Source organism: Azolla caroliniana, unplaced genomic scaffold (genome assembly GCF_043228905.1).
Source record: "Azolla caroliniana isolate FFs.n. ecotype wild unplaced genomic scaffold, voAzoCaro1.0.p SCAF_6, whole genome shotgun sequence".
In the NCBI taxonomy this organism is placed as follows: Eukaryota; Viridiplantae; Streptophyta; class Polypodiopsida; order Salviniales; family Salviniaceae; genus Azolla; species Azolla caroliniana.
Window position 1 is genome coordinate 2,418,566 of NW_028230441.1, and position 21,524 is coordinate 2,440,089.

Sequence of the window (21,524 nt, forward strand, 5' to 3'; positions counted from 1 at the left end):
TTATATCTCATTTTATTAGTATGGATACAAGTACACCTCATATTTTTGTAAAACTTACCTAATTAATATAAGTCTTTAAGTTAGTGTTTCCCTTGTCGCACAGTAGTGACATATTGAGCCATAGTTGAACTTTATTATGCCTACATTAACTTATCAACATGTCTAAACTTGCATGATTTCTAATGATCTCCACTCGTAGATCTATCATGTATTTTTATATTTGCAAATTCTCATCAAGTTGAGGAACATGTGATACTAGTGCATCCAATTTTTGTAGAGAGGGTGTATTTGCTTCGTTTTAAGAAGATTCTACAAGTGGAATGCGCAATCCTTCCACTTGTGAACGCGAACGTGTTATGGGCCGAATTGGCCTCTTCTACCGCCGTGACCTCCTCCTCGGCCACCGTCCGAATTCGAGAAGAACATTTGTCCTTCCGATGTCTTGCTTTTGGTTCGGATGTGGTTCTCTTCGACCAATAACATTGATTGGAGGACGAAGAATGAAGGAGGGTTTTCTCTCGCCAGGATTGTCGTCCGTAATGGATCGAATTGTTGTGTGAGGCCGCCCAAGCATACTTGAACCATCTCGTCTTCGTCGACTTTTATTTTGATGGAGCCAAGTGAGTCGCAAATGCTCCCGATCTTGGCGGTGTAGTCCGACAGGGACATGTCTTTTTGCCGAATGTTGTTCAACTCTTGTCGGAGTTAAAGCTTTCGGGCGGTCGTGTTGGCGGCAAACATTTTCTTTAAGTTCTCCCACGCCTCTTTGGGCGTCTTGGCGTCTCGAATGTGGCTAAGCATGTGGTCGTGGACACATGTTGCCAAGCAATACATGACTCGACTCGCCGCTTGCTCCCATGTTGCATAGTCGGCATTTTTTGAGTCGGATCGATTTTCTTGTGTGTCGTTGATGTAGCTCCAATACCCTTGGCCGACTAGGTATTGGGTCAACTTGTACTCCCAAGATGAATAATTGTTCCGGTCTAGCTTTGCGCTAGGGAGCGAGCTACTCATTTGTGTGTTCGTGTTGATTGTATCTTCTCTTCTTTTGTTTTTCTTCCTTTGATCACGTACATGTGCTACGTAGCGGCACTACGGTAGCCGATAGCCAGATTTTGTCGTCGGCGTCTCGAACACACAATCACGGAGTCGGGTGGGCTTGGTGGATTTTCTAAACCACACGCTCTGATACCATGATAAGAATTAGGTAAGTAAATAAGTATGGGTTAATTAGTACCTAATTATGTGATTAAGTTAAGCGAAAGATTAAGTGATATGTGTGTCTATGTGTGTGAGAGGAAGAGAGAGAGAGAGATACACTTATGAACAAACACAAGATGGGGGATGAGTAACTATATTAAATTAGCATTATCATCATCATCAAAAACAAAAATACCCACAATGAGGTATATATACATTTCATGTGCAAGGGTGCACATGTGTGACGATAATATAGGTACAAAAGTGTAAGTCCTATATTAAATGACCTTGGGAGTGGAGGATCTAGAATATCCTACTTAAGTACAAGGTCCTATTTAAGTCGTTATAGTCAACACTTCTAACTAGATTCTATCTAGGTAACTATGAAGTTACATGGTTGACTAACTAACTAAACTAAGTTGAGCTTGATCTCTCAACAAAGAGGCTCCATTCACCAACCACACTTTCATAGCGGATGGCGGATGAAATTTCCTACTTAAGAGCAACTTTCGTCCCAACTTCACAGAATAATGGAAAAATTGGAAAAATTTAGTACGAGACGAAGGATTTGTATGTTTCCAGAGATAATCTGATGGATCCCAATGCAAGTGCAACAATGACTGTTTTTTAAAAACCCATAGTTGGCAAAATAACATACTATCGAAAGGAGAAAGATCTAAAATCCATGTTTTACCCGATTTACCAATCACTCTCATTGGATATTGCAATGTCGTTTGCCAAATTGATGATTCCACATCAGTCTGCCATAATCTTCCTTCCTCAGACACATCAAAATAGTAACAGTCTCCTTGAGATGTTGTTCCTTTTACACCTATAATAACACCAACCAGAGTAAAATATCCAAACCAAACATGCTCAAAAGAAGGTGACCAATTAGATAGAAAATTCCCTAAAGATGATTGAATTTCATCAAACATAACTCTTAAACCTCTACACATGGTAGCATCTAGCTGTGAATTATTTAGATGAAAAACATAATTTCCCCAAGAGGTTACCGTGGCAGCTATACCATTATCCAACGTAGCCCACTGTAATTGCGGTCTACTGCCAAGCAATACACCCCTTTCATTAGAAAAAATAAAATTCCAAATCAAAGGTTGCCGCAATAGTTCTTCATTCAAAGAGGGGCATCTACGATTCAAAAAAAACTTAACAGCTTCCCATGCTTTACAAATACCAACCATAAAACCATCTATCGGACCATGTATTGGTCTCATCTTAAAATTTGACATGAATGCCCTTCTTAGAGATGGTTTCCAAAACCCCCCGTAGACGGTTTAATAGCAAACAATCGATTTAAAAGCAACTTTGACCATATACCTTGAGCAGGCAACATAGCCCTAACAACAAATTTTGCCAAAAGAGCCTTGCATTGGCTGTCTGGGTCCACCAACCCTAAACCACCATCAAAAAATTGTGTCGTAAGTGTCGACCAGGCTACCTTTGCACGAGCATCATTATTACTTCGTCCTATCAAAATAAAGTTTCAAACCATTCGTTGAATCTTTAACAAACAGGATCTAGAGAACAAACATGTAGATGCAATATACCACATCGATGAAAGGAGAACTTGATTAGCTATCATTACTCTGCGTGCTAAAGACAACTCTGTAGTGTTCCTTATTCACATTTATACCAACCTGACATCCTAAGTAACAAACTGAAACTCCTTGAATCCAACGAAAAAACTCAGATGGTCTCCATGATGGCAATGGCCGCGTAGAAACCCAAAAACCCACTGATTTACACCAATTAACTTTTGCACCAGAGGCAACACAAAATGTTTCCAATGCAGCTTGTGCTTTATACAAATTACCTTCTTCAGCGAGCAGGTATAGTGTTGTATCATCTACAAACTCCACATCTAGAATCATCTTGTTAGAGATCGGTGCGACCAACCCTTGGATCCAGCACCTGTTGAATTTAAAAATGCTGAAAATACCTCGGTAACAATATGAAATAAAAAAGGGGCTAACGGACACCCTTGGCGAACAGATCGTGACATTTGAAACCTTCATCCTCTACCTCCTGCTACTAAGATAGAACTATAAGCTAATCTATACAAAGTTGACACTGCAATAATCCAAGCTTCTAGAAACCCTAATCTTCTCATCGCCTCTTCTAAAAAGTCCCAATTCACTATATGATAGGCCTTTCCAAAATCTAACAATAAAATTACTAAGTCCTCTTTCTTTGCCATAGTTGAGGCGGACAACTCCCAAAACAAAAACATATTATCAAATATGCTCCTATCTTGCATGAAACGTGTCTGAGAAGTATGAATAATATCAAGCAATAAAGGTTGCAAACGAAGTGCCAATACCTTAGCATAAATTTTGGAAACTGTATTAAGTAATGTGATGGGTCGCTTTGCCCTAATGTCCTCCGAGGCTCCATCCCCTTTAGGGATAAGACAAATCAGGCCCTCTGTCCATTCCTCTAGCATGGCTCCCGAATAAAAAATTATCTGAAAAGCACTAGTTAAATCATCAACTATAATGTCCCAATACTGTAAGAAAACATCTCTTATTAGTCCATCCTCTCCTGGGCAAACCTTCAAACCCAAAGATTTTAATGCTTCCAGAACCTCAGAAGAAGAAAAAGGGCATAAAAGGGTTTGAACCATTCGATTTGTAACACATGGTTTTGTTGTACCAAAAACTATACCCCTCATTACCAATACATTTTGACTCACCTCATCAGTAGACAACAATTGTTCATAATATCGCGATGCCAACTCTCGCATTTCATCTGGATCTGTTGCAAGAGTACCATCATCCCTCTTTAATGCACCCATCTAAAACTTCTGCGGTCTTGGAGTAACTACATCAAAAAATAATTTGGACATTTTGTCCCCTTTTTGAGACCATTTTGCTGCAAATGCAGAGTATTTAAAATCAGCCATTTTAGATTGCATAAAATAAATCTCGTCTCTTAACTTCCGTAAGTTGTTTTCAAGATAAATTGAATTGATATCTCTTTCTTGCAAATATTGAATCGAGGCCAACCCTCTCCTTGCATTTGCCAAACGAGAGATAAGAAAAAATTTCTTATCGTTAGCCTTGCCTAAAAGCAAATTCTTAAGCTAAAATAATGCCACGAAAACCTTAGTTAACTTTGTCAGGAGCAAAGACATTAGACCAAAGGAAAGCAACACTCTCTGCAATAGAACCATCCTTCAGAATCCACTTTGGAATCTTAGCATGATCATGAAATACAACCACTCGCAATTTCAAAGTTAGCTTTACTGGTGCATGATCTGAAAAGTTTGTACCTAGCACTATCCCTACAGATCCACCTAACTCCCAAAAAAACTAATATGCATAAAATGACATACTTGGATGTTTGATTGATTCTCTAAATGTTGCACCAACTTTTGAACCTTTGAAGAATTACTCATAGGCGCTACATTGTCACAAAGACCAACCACCCTAACCATACTAACTTGTTGGGTATCAAAAATAGGTAACGGCTCGTAATGTGCTTCCACAGCCTGCGAAACAGTATTCAAAAGTGGAAAATGTTGCAAAGGATTATCATAAATTCTATCAGGCAATTCAATTTTTTTCTTTGCTCGAAATGCCTGATTTCTATTCACGGTCTGCCATTGCAAAGATTTTTGAACAAGAACTTCACCAGACGAGGTAGTATCTTGTTCCAATGGACAAGCTTTGGCAATATGACCTATTTCCCTACACTTATAACATTGATTCGGTAAATCATAATATACAACTTTCTGAAGTTTTGGAAAGGCATTTCCATCTAGTTTCGGCAATCGAATCCATTGTGACAATTTCTCCCCTTTCCTACATAATAATTTCACTGACGGAGCTCCTCCTTCCAAAACCTCATTCTTAGTACGTGACTGAAATGCCAAGACCTTACCAATAGATGCACCTAGTTTAGGCAATATCTTCCTCAATTCTTTCTCCAAATTTGGGAAAACCGCCGTACAAGTGAACATAACGGCTGAATCCTCTTGTAACGCAAGTGTATTAAATCTGTGACGCCATGGATAAAACACCGCCAGGGCACCCTTAAGATCCGATGAGCCCAATGACAAGAGACGAGAAACCGATTCTCCATTCTCAAATTCTAATTGATAGCATCCCCATCCTAATATTTGAATGTCAATAATTTTATCCAAATCTGATTGGATGGCAACCTGTAACAAATGTCGAAGATCCCCTTTGCTTGGCCGGCTTCACAAAATATGTACCACTATTGAGACGGCCTGAAGACAAATCACCTCTTGCATAACAATCACTTCATCCTCTAGTGCTAGGCTAATGTCTAAAGTCCCTTCAACAGAGATTGGGTTGAGAGCTGATGCACTGGACCGCTCTCGGGGCGTTGATGTCGACGGTTCCTCCATGGCTGAGTAGGTATTTCCTTAACGTATTCCCTCTCTCTCCTTTTTATATATTGTATCTTCCCTAATTTTTGTTAAATAAATCTTTTACTTAGAATAGAAAAGAGGATTACCAGGATAAATTGATTCTTCTCTGCTAATCCTTGCTGATTTTGGTGGCCACTTGCTTCCGTAGGAGAGGAAAATAAGTTGTGCAGGGGTAACGATGACAACAGAGATTCTAGGAAAGGAAATAGGATATGCAAGGGCAGTTATGGCGACAGCCTCTAATGTCAATATTACTTTCACATGTAGAAACTCGAGAGAGATTAGATTAGATTGCATAGTTTTCCATAGAGGCCAATATTGACTCGTGGGACCTAAGACAAGTTTTGTAGATATGTTTCCCCTTCCTAAGAAGGGATATAATTGAAAAATGAGAAGGCACATTTGTTCAATAATAGACATTGGTATGTCACAATAGGAGGGAGAAAATATAGAGATCACACATATTTACATGAGGAGAAAGTTCCTCTTTATAAAGGCCAAGATCTGCCCGTTGGGCTAACTAACTGTTGGAGCGAACTAGTCGTTGGGCTAGCCATTATAACTTTTAATCATTCAACACTCCCCCTCAAGATGGGTGAAAAATATCCACTAAGCCCATATTGTCACACAATCTAGTAAGACTTATTGGCCCAAGTCCCTTTGTAAGACAATCTGCTACTTGATGTTCAATAGAAACATGAGTCAATTTTAATATTCCATTATCAAGCTTCTCCTTGATAAAGATCTGTCGATTTCGATGTGCTTGGTCCTATCATGTTGTAATGGATTGTTGGCAATGCTGATTGTTGACTTGTGTTCACACCACAACATCATCTGATTTTTTTTTATTCACCTTTAGTTCTACTAGGAGAGTTCTCGGCCATAACATCTCCGCAACTCCGACAACAATAGCCCTATCCTCTGCTTCTGCTGTTGACCTTGCTACTACTGATTGTTTCTTACTCTTCCAAGAGACCAGATTGCGCCCTACAAACATGCAGTATCCTGATGTGGATTTCCTATCATCAGCGCAACTGGCCCAATCAGAATCACAATAGCCTTCAATGTTAAAATGACTATGTTTTCTAAAGATCAATCCCTTCCATGGGGCACCTTTGAGATATCTCAAAATATGGTACACTACATCCATATGATCTTTCCTCGTATCATGCATGGAGCGACTTACCACACTTACTGCAAATGAAATATTTGGACGGGTGTGAGTCAAATAAATAAGCCGACCTACCAATCTTTGATACCTTTCACGATCAACTTTCTCTCCTGCCAGTTCAGTTAGCTTGATCTTTTGGTCGATTGGAGAAGCTACAAGCCTACAACCCAACATTCCAGTTTCTATGAGAAGATCTAATACATATTTTCACTGAGATAGAACAACTCCTTTTGCTCCATGAGCTGCCTCAATTCCAAGAAAGTATCATAGCAATCCTAGATCCTTCACGTCAAGCTCTTTACCCAATTTCACCTTTCGTTGCACAATTTCTCCTTCATCATTACTCGTGATAATTATATCATCCACATACACAACAAGTAATGTAGTATGCTCATTGTGTTGTTGAAAAAACACTGTATGGTCTGTATTTGTCTGTTGGTATCCCATACCCACCATAGCCCTTCTTAACCTGTCGAACTAGGCTCGAGGAGATTGCTTTAGTCCATAAATCGACTTCCTTAGTTTGCAAACCTTACCTACTGTTTGGATTGTACCAAAACCTGGGGGGGACATCCATGTACACTTCCTCCATCAACTCTCCATGAAGGAATTCATTTTTTACATATAATTGATGTAATTTCCAATGCTTATTCATTTCAGCCACCAATCGTGCCTTGTATCGATCTATTTTTCCCTCTGGGGTCTATTTTATTGTAAACACCCATTTGCTTTCACCCAACTTGTAATCCGAAAATGAGTGATAACAATTGACATGTCTCTTTCAAGCATCACTTATGTGGGCCGATTTTCGAAAAAAGCCAGTACCTCAAACAAAGTGTATCGCTTGTTGTCGAAAGATTGGTCTAACAATGCCAAGTTATCCTTCAAACGACACAACTTTTGAATAAAAGAATATTTAGCTTAAGGGGGGGTGTGGAAATATTTAACCTAAATATTATATTTATTTATTATATTAGAAATAACTATTTATTTGCGACGAGTTATTTATTAAAGTCGTTTTGAAAAAGAGACACCAGTTATACCCTTTTGACCATTGTCTCTAGAAATAAGCCATTCGGCTATGTAACACAATGTAATGAATAGAGAAAATTTTTGTGAGTGTGTGATTTCTCTCACTAGTGCAATCATTCTCTATTTGTATAGTTGTCAAATTCTACACCAATATCTCTATTGGTTGAACATCTATTTCCAAGAGCATAACCTGATAGGAGGTGGTGGATTTAACTCCCAGTTGTCTCATTAAAATATCATTTAAATATTCTGAGTCTCATTCCATGCATTGAGAAAGAGAGAGAGAGAGAGAGAGAGAGAGAGAGAGAGAGAGAGAGAGAGAGAGAGAGAGATGATCATGGTAATGGTGGAGTTGATAATATTTTTAAGTCCATCAGAGTGCTAGAAAGATAAGCCATGGGATCCAAAAAGAGTTTTACAAGACATCCTCCAAGTTTGTAGATGCAAAGAGTATAGCTACATGTGGCTAATGAACTTTTTTTCCTTAAGATCATGCTTATGATTAAGAAAGCATAGATCTTGCCTAGTAAATGGAGCTTTGTGTGTCCAACTTTATGAGGTATCGCATAGTGGCTCGATGGACTCTTTCACGTTTTTTTTATGAAACCAATTATGATAACTAGGGAATTTTATGAGCTTATGCTTACCTCTTCTTAATGCAAAAGATAAGAAGAGTTGCAAACTCTTACCTCGTGTATGGTTTCACCCATTTTCTTCCATTTTTTTGGAGTTCCATATAAATATCCATTGGTTTCAGTGCATATGCAACGGAATCAACGTGTATCTTAAACTTTTTGATAGCATTATTCAAAAGTCCAATGTCTCCTTCATTTCCCCTCCATATTTTCCCGAATCATATCTAGTGTTTCAATTTGAACATATGATATCTATGAGGTTCCTATCGTGGTTAGTTATTATTAAGGCAGAATGAATGACACTCCCCCCCCCCCCCCCCCCCCCCCCCCTTTGTAATGATTCAGCTCTGTATCATTTCATGTGTTGCTCTTGATCTAATAATTCAGCTCTATGTTAATGCATAAGGGTGTGATGGCTTGGGTTCTTTATGTGTTCTTCATTTATGTAATCATCTCTCCTCCTTGGAAACTTACAATGGGGACAACATCAATGAGAGGGGTGTCTTGTGGGCTGAGGCGAACACAATCACATAGTTGACTTACAACACGTGCAATGCCTTTTCAAAAGTTTGGGCTTCGGGCGCTGAACCCGAATCGATTACCTCAAGATAATTGGAAGTTGTCTTCTTTCTCCTTCGTCTTGTTTTGGCAAAGAAGCGAATGCGTGTGTGCTCAAGGAAATAACATAGAATGGATTTACTCCACCTATCATACTTTGTATACTGAGGAAATAATACTCTTTATGTACAAGCACGAAGTAATATGCTTACTTTGTATCAAGCAGGAAACAATCAAGTGTTACTTACTCTTAAGGTACGTTAAAAAATTATCTCAACTTGTAACCTTTGTTCTTTTATGATCAAAATTATCGTATTTCCATGAGTATTACAAATCTAATTTCTTTTTCTTGGCGAGTATGGGTTGATTCTTTTCACTACTATATACAGTTGAGCTACTAAATAGCAATGTTCAAATTAAAAAGCAATCATTGGAACATTTCCTGAAGATTGTGTGAAGACCACATGTTTCTCAACATATTTAAAAAATATATACTTTGCATTGCATGTATATCCTTTAATTAGAAGTAAATTATACACTAATTTGTTACAAGCTATCAATAATATGCTCACTTGTATCGTCAAATATTTCGTCATTGCTTATAATCTTTAATATCAAATTTTAACATGTTTTCACATTATGTTATTTCAATATTGTTCTCCCAAAAGCTGCAGTGCAACTCCAAGTTTATGTTATTTCCAAGCGGGATCCTCTCTTTTCTTAGGTACACCCACTAGCTACATTCTTCTTCTATTGTATTATATAGAGTTGTGTTACACAAAAATGACACATTTCTCAACCTATTTCAAAAAATATCCTCATAATGCATGTATAAAGCCTTTTAGAAAATGGGGCACTTGACTTTTTCATGGCCCACCAGTATTGACCCTTAACCGACCTTATCATAATCGTTCCATACTTGGATGCGCAATCCATGAGCCAATCTTTTGGGAAGCATTGCTTAATAGCTTGATCCACGAGTTGCTATCCACTTTACAAGTTTGTGAGAGCACAGCGAGGTCATGTGAGCTACACAACTCAATATCTTTCAATGAGGAGGTTCTACCTTGAGACTTCCCTTCCAAGTTTCTCTAGGTCAATGCCTTTAGTGGGTAATTTATATTGTTTTCCTTACTCCAACAATGAATACTTAAAACTTTTCAAGAGAGATATTTCATAAGTACCTCATTGTTGGCCATATTATTATTCCCCAAAGTTAGTTAGTTAGTTAGTGTTTTTTTTTTTTTCCAAAATAAAGCTACTTTCCCATTAGTTAGGAAGGATTATTACAAGGAGACTATACAAGGAAGCTTATACACAAAATGAGGAATCTCCCTCCTATCAAGATCAAGAAAATGAGACTACTTACATAGTTTTTCAAACCGACTACCTAAAGTAAGTAGATACCTATACCTAAAAGTAGTGGCCTTTAGTGTCGGTTAGTTATTCATCATGAGCAAAAATATTCATCTTCTTTTTCATATTTTGCACCATAATATTTATCAGTTAGAGGAGTTTGAAACTTATACTTCATTTTTCAAGTGTGGATGTACATGCTTTTTGTTTTCTTTCCCTTATGTTGAAGCTAAAATGTACCAAAGTCATTACATGGCATGTATTTGATTAGCCCCCTATACCTTGGATGCTTTCTATGGAGAAATACGTGTTTATACAACTTGAAGCTTATTTGGGAGGCAGAGCATTTCTTTTGCGAATATTTTGAAATAAAGATAGAGATGAAAGGACATTTTATAGCCAAGCAAAATAAGTAGAAGAATTGTATTGAATACAAGAAAAATTGTGAAGAATTAGAGTGACCAAACACTAAGTTGGCCATCACAAAAATGCTTATGAGATATAAATTTTTTTACACATCATATATTTGCAAATGCTACACTAAACTACACCACCATCCTGTTCCATGAAATTACATTGGCCAAATCAAACTACATGTACATTAAAATGTGTTGCAACATTCAAAGTAAACTACATCAAACTACAACCCCATCTCCTTCTTTGAAATTACATTGGCCAAATTAAACTACATGCAACATTAAAGAATGTCGCAATGTTCAAAGTAAACGCTGCCGGAAAGGATTCCGGCCCTAAAGAGAAAGGGAGCCAAGTGCATGTGAACGGGTGTGTGCACCGATGCACACATCAAGTATTATGTATAGACATAATGTAAATAGCATTAGGACTAGTAAGTACTTTAAAGTCCCACACACACAGAATGAAATGAAAGGGGGGGGATCTCTGACACCGATCACGATGTAACAGTCTCCCCTCCCCTTGTGCTATAAAAGGGGAAGCTTGAGCCTGCTTTGTAGGCCCGCGTTTAGGGGAGGACGAAGTGTTGTCGGTTTGTGGGCCGAGTTCTCTCTCTCTCTCTCTCTCTCCTCTCCCGTTCTCTGTCTTGTGTAAGATTCTGTAAGGAAGCCTCTACTCGTGTAGGAAGCCCGTGAGCTCCCGACCAGAGGCTCCTTGATCTGTGTGTGTGTGTGTGTGTGGGTGGTGGTGTGTTTCGTAGTGTGTATGACTTTGCTACCGACCGAGCCCGGTTGTATTATGCTTACCTTAATCTATTCGTTTCGATTGTTCAAGTTGATCTCTTCTCATTTCGGGTTTTCATCTCTATTTCTGTTTCTTCCTAACTAGTTTCTTGCTCTACCTGTGAACTGCGCGACACGGTTCCTTCCACGAACCTACACACTTGCTGTCCGGCTTCCGGTAACTGACCAGACACACTATCATGGTTTCTCTTCCTACTCCCTCTGACTCCTTGGTTCGAGACCCCCGTGGTCCTGCCCGTTTCAACTTTCAACACATACTCACGGAAAACCGCGACAACGTAATCGCATTAAGTAAATGTTTGAAGTAATAGGCACGGTAGGCACCAATAATTTCGCCCCAAAAATTATGGAGTCTCGAAGAACACATGATTGGGTCAATATGAAGGATATAGTACAATTTATTTTTAATTCCATTTCCCAAAGGTAGCCACCAAGGATTTTGAATTCCACTTTGAAGCAATTTTAACTTTCAAAGAATCTTGACTTTGGAGAACGTCAGCCCCCGAAGAAGAGTTTGACTTTACCACAAATTGATTTGATGATCTCTACTAGTCCCCTCCAATATATCCAATCTTATATAATTAGGCCTAGACTTCATAAGCTTCAACTCTGATTAATCAAGCATCACCATGTCAATGCACATAATTAAGGGTGTGATGGGTTCCGTGCTCTATGCCTTCTTCATTTATGTGCTCCTCTCCTGCTCAAGGCACGCTTATGACAATGGGGACATCAATGAGAGGGCCGTCTTGCAGGCTCAGACAGTCGAGATCACAGATATAATGTACGGCTCGCGTCAAATCTTCGAACCATCTTGAGTGGAATCAACGATAGCTCTTCGCCGATCTACTTGGTCGGCCCTCTACGGCTTGCCTTATCCGACTCATTATGTGAGTGAGAACGCGTATGGCACATACGAATAGTAGACAATGAAAGAGAAAGAGAGATAGAAAGAAGAGAGAGAGAGAGAGAGAGAGAGAGAGAGAGAGAGAGAGAGAGAGAGAGAGAGAGAGAGAGAGAGAGAGAGAGAGATAAGAGAAAACAGAAAGAAGCTTTATTATTAGTATAATGCCATACATACAAACGTTGGTGGTGGTGGCTTTATAAGGCCACCACAAATAGACATACGGTTTCCTTCTCATGAAGGAAACCGATTTCATAGAAACTAAATAAGAACTACATAATAATTTATTTTACTTTATTTTGCTTATTATTTTCTTCACTCCCCCCTAAGCAAAATTTTCTAGAAGTGTAGGTTTTCATCTTTATCTTCGATTACATTAATTAATCCAACTTGCTTGCAACAAATAATGTGCTTAGAATGTTGAAGAGGCTTCGTTAGAAAATCAGCCCACATTTGATGAGTGGGAGCAAACTTTAACTCTATCTTCTTCGTTTCAATGAGATCACGAAGAAAGTGATGCTTCAAGTCCACATGACGGATATTGTCGCTCATCTTCGGATTGTTGGCTAACTTGATGCAAGATTGATTATCACAAAATAAAGTCACTGGTGGAATAGTAAATAATTTAAATTCATCGAGCATAGCTTTAATCCATATGCCTTCTTTAGCCGCTAAAGCCGCGGCAACATATTCAGCTTCGGTGGATGACAATGCTACAGTAGTTTGTTTCTTTGACTTCCACGAAATTGCACCGCCAGCTAGTGTGTAAACATATCCACCCGTTGACTTGCGATCGTCCACATCTCCCCCCAGTCCGAGTCCGACCAACCAATTAGTTGGCTAGAGGAGTTTGTCCATCCTTGCACAAGTGTGGTTGACTCGGATTGTGTAGCGGAGTAAGTCAACGCATAATGTTGAGTATGCTTCAAGTATCGAAGTAATCTTTTGAGTGCGGTCCAATGCTTTGGTCCTGGATTAGCCATGAAACGAGAAAGAAAACAGGCGGCAAAGCAAATATCGGGACGTGTGCAACTTACTAGATATCTTATACATCCAAGGATTTGCTTATAGGGTACATCCTTCATTTCGGAAATTTCTCGTTCATTTTTAGGAGAATCATCATTTGAAAGTTTACATGGAGAGGTAAGAGGAGTACTAATAGGCTTACTATGGAGCATATCAAATCTTTGGAGGATAGAATTAACATAATTTGATTGTGATAATGAGATAGTATGATTTGTTCTATCTTGAGTTATTTTGATGCCTAGAAAATGGGTCATAGGGCCTAAATCGGTAATAGGAAAAACATATGCAAGTTCCTTCTTTGCTATAGCTAGATAAGATTTAGAGTTAGAGATCAAAGGCAAATCATCAACATAGACACCTATGATAACAAAATTGGATTTGGCTTTTCTAACATAGATATTTGGCTCATTGTTTAGACGATGATATCCAACTTTTATGAGAAAAGAGTGTAGTTTGGGATACCATATGCGTGGAGATTGCTTAAGACCGTAAATAGATTTACGAAGTCGACAAACATGTGTTGGATGACTTGGATCTTCAAAAAATTGTGGTTGTTGTAGATAAAGTTCTTCATCTAAATCTCCATGAAGAAAAGCCGTTTGTACATCCAAATGATGCAATTCGAGATCATGTTGTGCGGCAAGAGAAACGAGCATTCGAAAACCACATATTTTTAGCGTTGGACTAAATGTATCTTGAAAATCAATACCTCGTACTTGAGAGAATCCTCGAGCAACTACACGAGCCTTGAAGCGAATTGGATTGCCATTACTATCTCGCTTTATGCGTAAGACCCATTTAGAACCAATTATTTGTCGATCCTTTGGAGGCTCAACGAGGGTCCACGTACCATTTTTAAGTAAAGCCTTCATTTCTTCTTCCATAGCCTTTCTCCATTTGATAGAATCCGGTCCGGAAAGTGCATCTTTGGCCGATAGATTTGTGTCATCACCAAGGGTTGGAATATCTTCTTCTTGAATATAAGCTTCATGGTCCAAGTCGATGAAATGTGCTTCCATTTGATCAAGTTGTTCATAAATACTACTTAGAGATCTATACTTTGGAGGTGGAGAGTTTGGTGGAGAAGTTGGTGATGACACTTGGAATGAAGGATTAGGAGAGGGAGTGGAGAAGATAACATTATTTGTATTATTAGTGGGGGTTAAATAGTATGTATTTAAAGGAGTATGAGGAAGAGAATCATCTAGAGTTTGGAATGAGGGAGGATGAGAAGAAGAATTAATTGGTTGAGTAGGATTGTTCTTGGCCTTGTGAATAGATGGAAGAGCAACACAAATTGTGGAAGTAGAGGATGAGCCAATGTTGGCTCCTTCAATATGAGAGCTATTAGTATTAGAGATGGTTGAGGAATATGGTTGTAAGTAATTAGGGGTAGGTAATAAGGGAGGTAGATTAAAAGATAGTGAAGAAGAAACCTTTGTAGAAGGTCCATTTTCTTGGAATATCACACTACGACTAAAGAATATTCTTTGTTTTTGTGGATCGAAGAGCTTGTACGCCTTGTATCCCGAAGCTTCTCCATATCCGATGAAGATTGATTTTGTAGCCCTTGGATCTAGCTTATTTCTTTGAACATTTGGCACAAAAGCATAAGCATCACAACCAAAAATACGAAGATTACTTAAGTTAGGTTTGTGACCATGCCATAATTCATAAGGGGTTTGGAGCCCCAAAGACCTATGAAATCCTCGATTTTGAATATAGCAAGCGGTGCCAACCGCTTCCTCCCAAAATTGAGGCGATAAGTGAGCAAATTTTAACATACTTCGAGCCATATTGAGAAGTGATCTATTCTTCCTTTCGGATACACCATTTTGTTGTGGTATGTGTGGTGTTGATATTCTATGATGTATGCCTTCATTTTGATATAAACTTTGAAACTCATGAGACACATACTCACCACCACCATCGGTTTGAAGACTTTTAATCTTTGATGATGTTTGCACTTCGACTCGAGCCTTGTATTCTTTGAATGCTTGATAAGCTTGACTCTTGTACTTGAGAAAATGCAAGATTGAAAATCGACTAAAGTCATCGATAAAGCTAATGAAATATTTGGCTCCACTAAGAGAAGGGTTTGGAAAAGGACCACATAGATCACTATGTACTAATGCAAGAGGGGTAGTGGCTCTAGATCTATGCTTTGGGAAGGGTTGTTGGGGCATTTTCCCAAAGATACAACTTTCACACAAAGAGATAGGCTTGAAAGGTTCTTTTGGCAAACCATGGACTAGATTATTACATTGTAGTGTTTTTAGAGCATTGAAATGCATATGACCTAGACGAAAATGCCAAAGAGAAGAAGGAGAATGAAGATTGGTTAAAGATATGGAGGATTGTATTGGGGTAGTATGATGTGCTTCTAAAATAAGAGATGTAGGAATACATTTTATGGGATATAAGCCTCCTTCTCGTTTACAACATGTTCTAATAAGTTCTCCATTTGAGGCCTTATGTTTAATAATAGCATGGTTAGGATGAAATTCAATTATTGTACCATTTGCCGTTGCTTGGCTAACCGATAGCAAATGTTTGGTGATGCCCGGGACATAGAGAACTTCATTGATTGTGAAATGTCTTCCTCCTGTGACTTCAAAAGTAATATCACCCTTGCCAATAGCTTGTTTAGTCCCATTATTTCCAAATCTTACAATGATAGGAGGTTCAACTTCCTTATAATTACTTAACCAATCTTTTCTATTAGTTAAGTGGTTAGTAGCACCAGTGTCGAGATACCACATGTCATTTGCATTACTTGGATTTGGAATCGTGGCGGAAAGTGATTCGGCAATGAACGCTTGTAGAACATCGTCATACGTGTCACCATTTCGATGTCCACCTCCCATGGCTTTTTCATCATCCATCTCTTCTTCAACAATATGGGCTTGTACACGCCTCCATGGTTGATGATTCTTGAAATTTGTCTTTGCCCGGCAATCTTTTGTTGCATGATTTGTATGTTTGCATATCTTGCAATAAGTATTGTTGAACCGCATTCCTCCTTGTTTTGTGTTTTGATCTTTCTTTAGCCACGGCTTCGAGCTTTCTCCTCTTTGGGTGAACCTCTTGTTCTTGTATGCTACCATTGCCACACTTGTTGTTGAATTTGAGGACCTTTGTGAACGCATTGTTTCCTCCTGTCTAATGTTTGCAAGAAGATCAATTAGCGTTGGGCAATTTATAGAGTTTTGGGTGGTTCGGAAAGTGGACCACGAGTGAGGAAGAGCACCAAGAAGGAGAATCTTTTGTAATTTATCATGGATTTCCAATCCAGAAGTTAACACATCATCTAATTTCTTTTGCCACATTAATAGAAAATCACCAACCGGTTGTTCGTCAATCATCTTGTAATTAACAAGAGCTTGGAGTGTATGTGCTTGTTGGGCGTCATTCTTTGGTTCGTAGATAGTTTGTAAGTGCTTCCACATTTCTTGAGCGGTCTCCATTTTTCGTAATGTTTCTCCGGTGCCATCATTTACGTGCATTAGAATTTCCATTCTTGCACACAAGTCTTTTTCTTCAAATTCTTCAAGCTCTTCGCTTTTTTGGGGTTTTGTCGACGATCCTGAAATTATGTCCCATACTTTATTATATTTAAAAAGTAATTCTAATCTTGCCTTCCAAATTCGGTAATTTGTGTCCGACAATTTCTCGATCGTGAACTTTCGCATGTTGAGTTGCGACGACGACATAGATTGTGCCATTATTGCAGAGGGCTGTCCGGATCAGCGCACGGCAAACACAAATTGTCGTTCGTTATTTGACGATCTTGGACACTATGAATATATAGTTATTTTTTTTTGTATGGGCATGAAACTTAACTTATGATAAGGGCATGTATTTTGTAATTTAGAAAGGCATAGGCATAGGCTCTGATACCATGTAGACAATGAAAGAGAAAGAGAGATAGAAAGAAGAGAGAGAGAGAGAGAGAGAGAGAGAGAGAGAGAGAGATAAGAGAAAACAGAAAGAAGCTTTATTATTAGTATAATGCCATACATACAAACGTTGGTGGTGGTGGCTTTATAAGGCCACCACAAATAGACATACGGTTTCCTTCATTATTAGTATAATGCCATACATACAAACGTTGGTGGTGGTGGCTTTATAAGGCCACCACAAATAGACATACGGTTTCCTTCTCATGAAGGAAACCGATTTCATAGAAACTAAATAAGAACTACATAATAATTTATTTTACTTTATTTTGCTTATTATTTTCTTCACGAATGCCGACGAGATCTGTTGATCCAAGAGTGTCACGCATGCGTGCAGAAAACCGTTACACACTACTGTACATACCAGGGAGCCTACCGTCCGGATTTGGTTGTCTCTGCCAATACTGTCTGTCATGTTGCGGGGTTGCTACTTCCAATACAGCAATCAAGCTGACTACCTGCAGGCATTGGCCACTGATGTTTGGACTACGAATCACGAGTCGTGTGGTACGGCACCGACCTCTCCCACGCACGCACGCGGGCGTGTGGCCGGCCCTAGATTATATGCGCCGGGTTGCGCCATACCAAACGGGTTATTTTGCATCTGTGGCCATCGTAGACGTCAAGAATTTCTACCCGACCGTCTACGCACTCGCGCAGTAGCTGCCGTTCCTCAGCTCGGACGAGTGCGCCCAATCCCACGATCGCGTTATGCTTTTATACCTTCAACACATCCATGATTGTGGCATTCAAAGTACACCACGACACTTCGTATCGATTATTGTATGTTATCGCCTCCACCACCTAAACATCCGCCACCACCGCCGTCATCACCACCACTCCTACCACCAGGATTCATTGGTACCATCACCGCCATCACGTAATTCCATATAAACACTATCCCATTACTGTGGCATTCAAAGTACACCACGACACTTCGTATCGATTATTGTATGTTATCGCCTCCACCACCTAAGCATCCGCCACCACCGCCGTCATCACCACCACTCCTACCACCAGGTTCATTGGTACCATCACCGCCATCACGTAATTCCTTATAAACACTATCCCATTAGGCCAAGGGTTTTTAATATGTCATTCCATCCATAGATCTTCAATTTGTTTTTGTGGATCTACCCTACAATTTTCGGGTAAACTCCATAAATTTATATTGAGATCGTGAAGCTAATTTGTCGTAATCGGGTCGATGCAACAGAAGCTGTGCAAATTAGCACATGGATACTCCTCGTGGGCGCAGTGGTGATTTTATCGTTCATCATCATTGCCGTGTTGATCATACATCAGTGCTATTGTAGCCCGGATTCAGAAGATAATCAGAGTTCTCTATTGGGCAGATAAGTGAATCTTGCTAGGCACATCGTGTCCATGGAAATTAACCCAATCATCATGTCAGTCTTGTGAAATTCTCTATTTCGCTATAATAACACTTGTTATCGAAGATTCGAAAGTTGTGGGATCTCTGGGGACACCATAATGCATATATATATATATATATATATATATATATATATATATATATATATATATATATGCAGTATTATACTGTCTTCCTCCTCCTTCGTCTTCTTTGAAGCAAATTTAATCAATTCTACATGTCAATCAAGTGTATAATGACGAGTCAATAATTACTGATTTGTACAAGCTATCAATTAATTTTCTTTGCTTTGTATCATAAAATCTTCCGTTGCTTGCTTATAGCATTTTAAAATGCATTAAAACATGATCTCAACTTGGGAGCAATTTTCAAATTATTTTCTTGAAATATTATTCTCCCAAAAGCTGCAATGCAATCTAAATATGATATTAATTGTGTAGCAAAATTCCATCTTTCTTAGGTACAACTCGATTTCTTCAGTGTATAAAGTTACGTTAACGCAAAAGTGTAATGTTTGATTGAAAGGTAATAATCGTTGGACAGCTTTTTCCTTCCGATAATGTGAAATACCACAGATTTGATCTCACCCTACTTCAGAAAATATTATCGTTTAAAGGATTCTGGATCAGAATGTGGTGGGCCATCATGACTCCATGGCATAAGGGAAGAAGGACAAGAGAGCTCTTCTCTACCAACATAATCCATGAATATATCTATGCAAACCAATATAGGGTGGACTAAATGCATTGGTATAAACATTTGCAAACCAATATAGAGTGGACCAAATCCATTGGTATAAACATTTGCAAATCAATATAGAGTGGACCAAAACCCATTGGTATAAACATTTGCAAACCAATATATATATAGAGTGGACCAAACCCATTGGAATAAAAATAATAATAAGTTTTACGAATCCATTAGTATATTTGTTGCTATTGCAATAATAATAATAATAATAATAACAATAACAATTCAATTCATCGAACATTTCATGAATCTTAACATCCCAAGGGGTTCAATGCACATTAGAGTCTCTATATTATCGTGTGACCTTCCAAGTCATTTTCCATTCTTTGAAAAAGAATTTCCCTTAACCCTTCAGAAATCCATCAAAGTTATTGAATAAATCACCTAAATTTTAACACCTATAAAACTACATGTTGTTGACAAAAACTCGAATGTTTGTAAGAGGGTCATGTGTGTTTGAAAGGTTGTCCTTTGTATATCCCAAGACCATCATGAAATTTTGCGTAAAGAATAAAAATGTTGGGATGCTTGAGGGTAATTCCACGGTTCCATACTTACTTAAAACATAGGCTCTTTCATCTTGGGGCCGCATTTAATGAAATGTGCATGTGCTCAAACAAATAACATAGAATGAGTTTATTCCACCTATGATACTTTGTGTACCTTGCAAGAAATAATATGGTCTCAACTTCTAACATCTTTTCATTTCATGTTCTCCCAAATGTTGTAGTGCAACTCAAATTACAGTATTTCCATGAGTATTACGAATCAAATTTCTCTTTCTTGGTGGGTGCTTATGAAATATAAATGTTTTTACACATTATATCTTTGCAAATGCTACACGAAACTACAACTATTACACCATCTCCTTCTGTAAAATTACATCATCTGAATCAAACTACAAGTAGCATTAAAGGGTGTTACAACATTCATGGTAAACGCAACCAAACTACAACACCATCGCCCTCTTTGAAATTACGTTGATTACATCAAACTACATGCATCATTAAAAAGTGTCACAACATTCAAAGTAAAGGCAATCACAATAAGTAAACGTTCGAACTAAGTGCCTAGTGTGTGTTGTCGCAAAAATCCGCCAGTGAGTGCGAATCATGAGGCAGAGCCACCGAGTTTCTGGACTAGAAGGAATCAGGGCTTACACACACGACACAAATGTTTGAACTTTTTGGGTAAAGGAAAGGTGCATGGGTAAACTCGAAACGCTCCCCAAGTCACAAGACTAACAAACACACAATGTTCATATCTCACGCTCTCTTGGTTGAAATTCGTCTTTGAACTCTTCCACCTTTCAAAACCTCAAACCTTCCTCATCCTCCTCCGCCTACCCCTTTTTGGTTAAGAATACACACTTATTTATAGAATAATACTTGTTTTTTATTGCGTTATTCTTGTTTAAAAAAAAAAAAACTTAGAGTCTATGTGAGACGGTTTTCTTTTTCTCATTATTTTTGGAAAGCTCTCATTGACAGTTTTTTTATAAACTTTTTCTTTTGACATTTGGATATTGGACGAAGAAGTTATGAGCTTTTATTTTTTCTCTACCTAAATCTCCATATCCACGCCTTGCTTTTTTTTCTACTTTTGAAAACACCTCTAACCTGATATCCCTTCAAGTACCTTCTTTCTTTAATACTTGAACCTTTCATATCGTGCTTTATTCTCTAAAATCTTAGCATCCAACGTATTTCTCAAAAACAAAAGCTGACATTATAATATCGATGTACCTTGAATGAGTTCATCTTTGTGACATGTATGGGTTATTTGTACTATTATCTTATTGCCTATCCAAGGTGGTTGCACACTGTGTCGAAAGCATCACGGCACCGTAGTGCGTCAACCCCACTAGGTACGCTTGGCACAAATATTTTCGCTACTACAA

The 21,524-nt window shown here is 38.5% G+C and overlaps 1 protein-coding gene across 1 annotated transcript; it reads right to left on the bottom strand.

Annotated features, from left to right (window-relative positions):
• Positions 1 to 6,437: 6,437 nt before the first annotated feature.
• LOC147862550 (uncharacterized) lies at positions 6,438 to 7,247 on the bottom strand. Its single transcript, XM_087321111.1, has 3 exons — positions 7,094 to 7,247; positions 6,880 to 6,985; positions 6,438 to 6,654 (listed from the first exon to the last, which is right to left on the bottom strand). Exons 1-3 carry the CDS (start codon positions 7,245 to 7,247, stop codon positions 6,438 to 6,440), a joined length of 477 nt encoding a protein of 158 aa, XP_087177237.1.
• Positions 7,248 to 21,524: the final 14,277 nt, after the last annotated feature.

What these genes read in the sequence shown, in the direction of transcription:
- LOC147862550 (XM_087321111.1), bottom strand. Translation starts at nt 7,247, where the DNA reads ATGGTGGGTATGGGATACCAACAGACAAATACAGACCATACAGTGTTT. An exon ending in GCAACGAAAGGTGAAATTGG is followed by an intron (nt 6,986 to 7,093) that starts GTAAAGAGCTTG and finishes AATATGTATTAG; the next exon opens with ATCTTCTCATAGAAACTGGA. An exon ending in GAGAAAGTTGATCGTGAAAG is followed by an intron (nt 6,655 to 6,879) that starts GTATCAAAGATT and finishes TGATTGGGCCAG; the next exon opens with TTGCGCTGATGATAGGAAAT.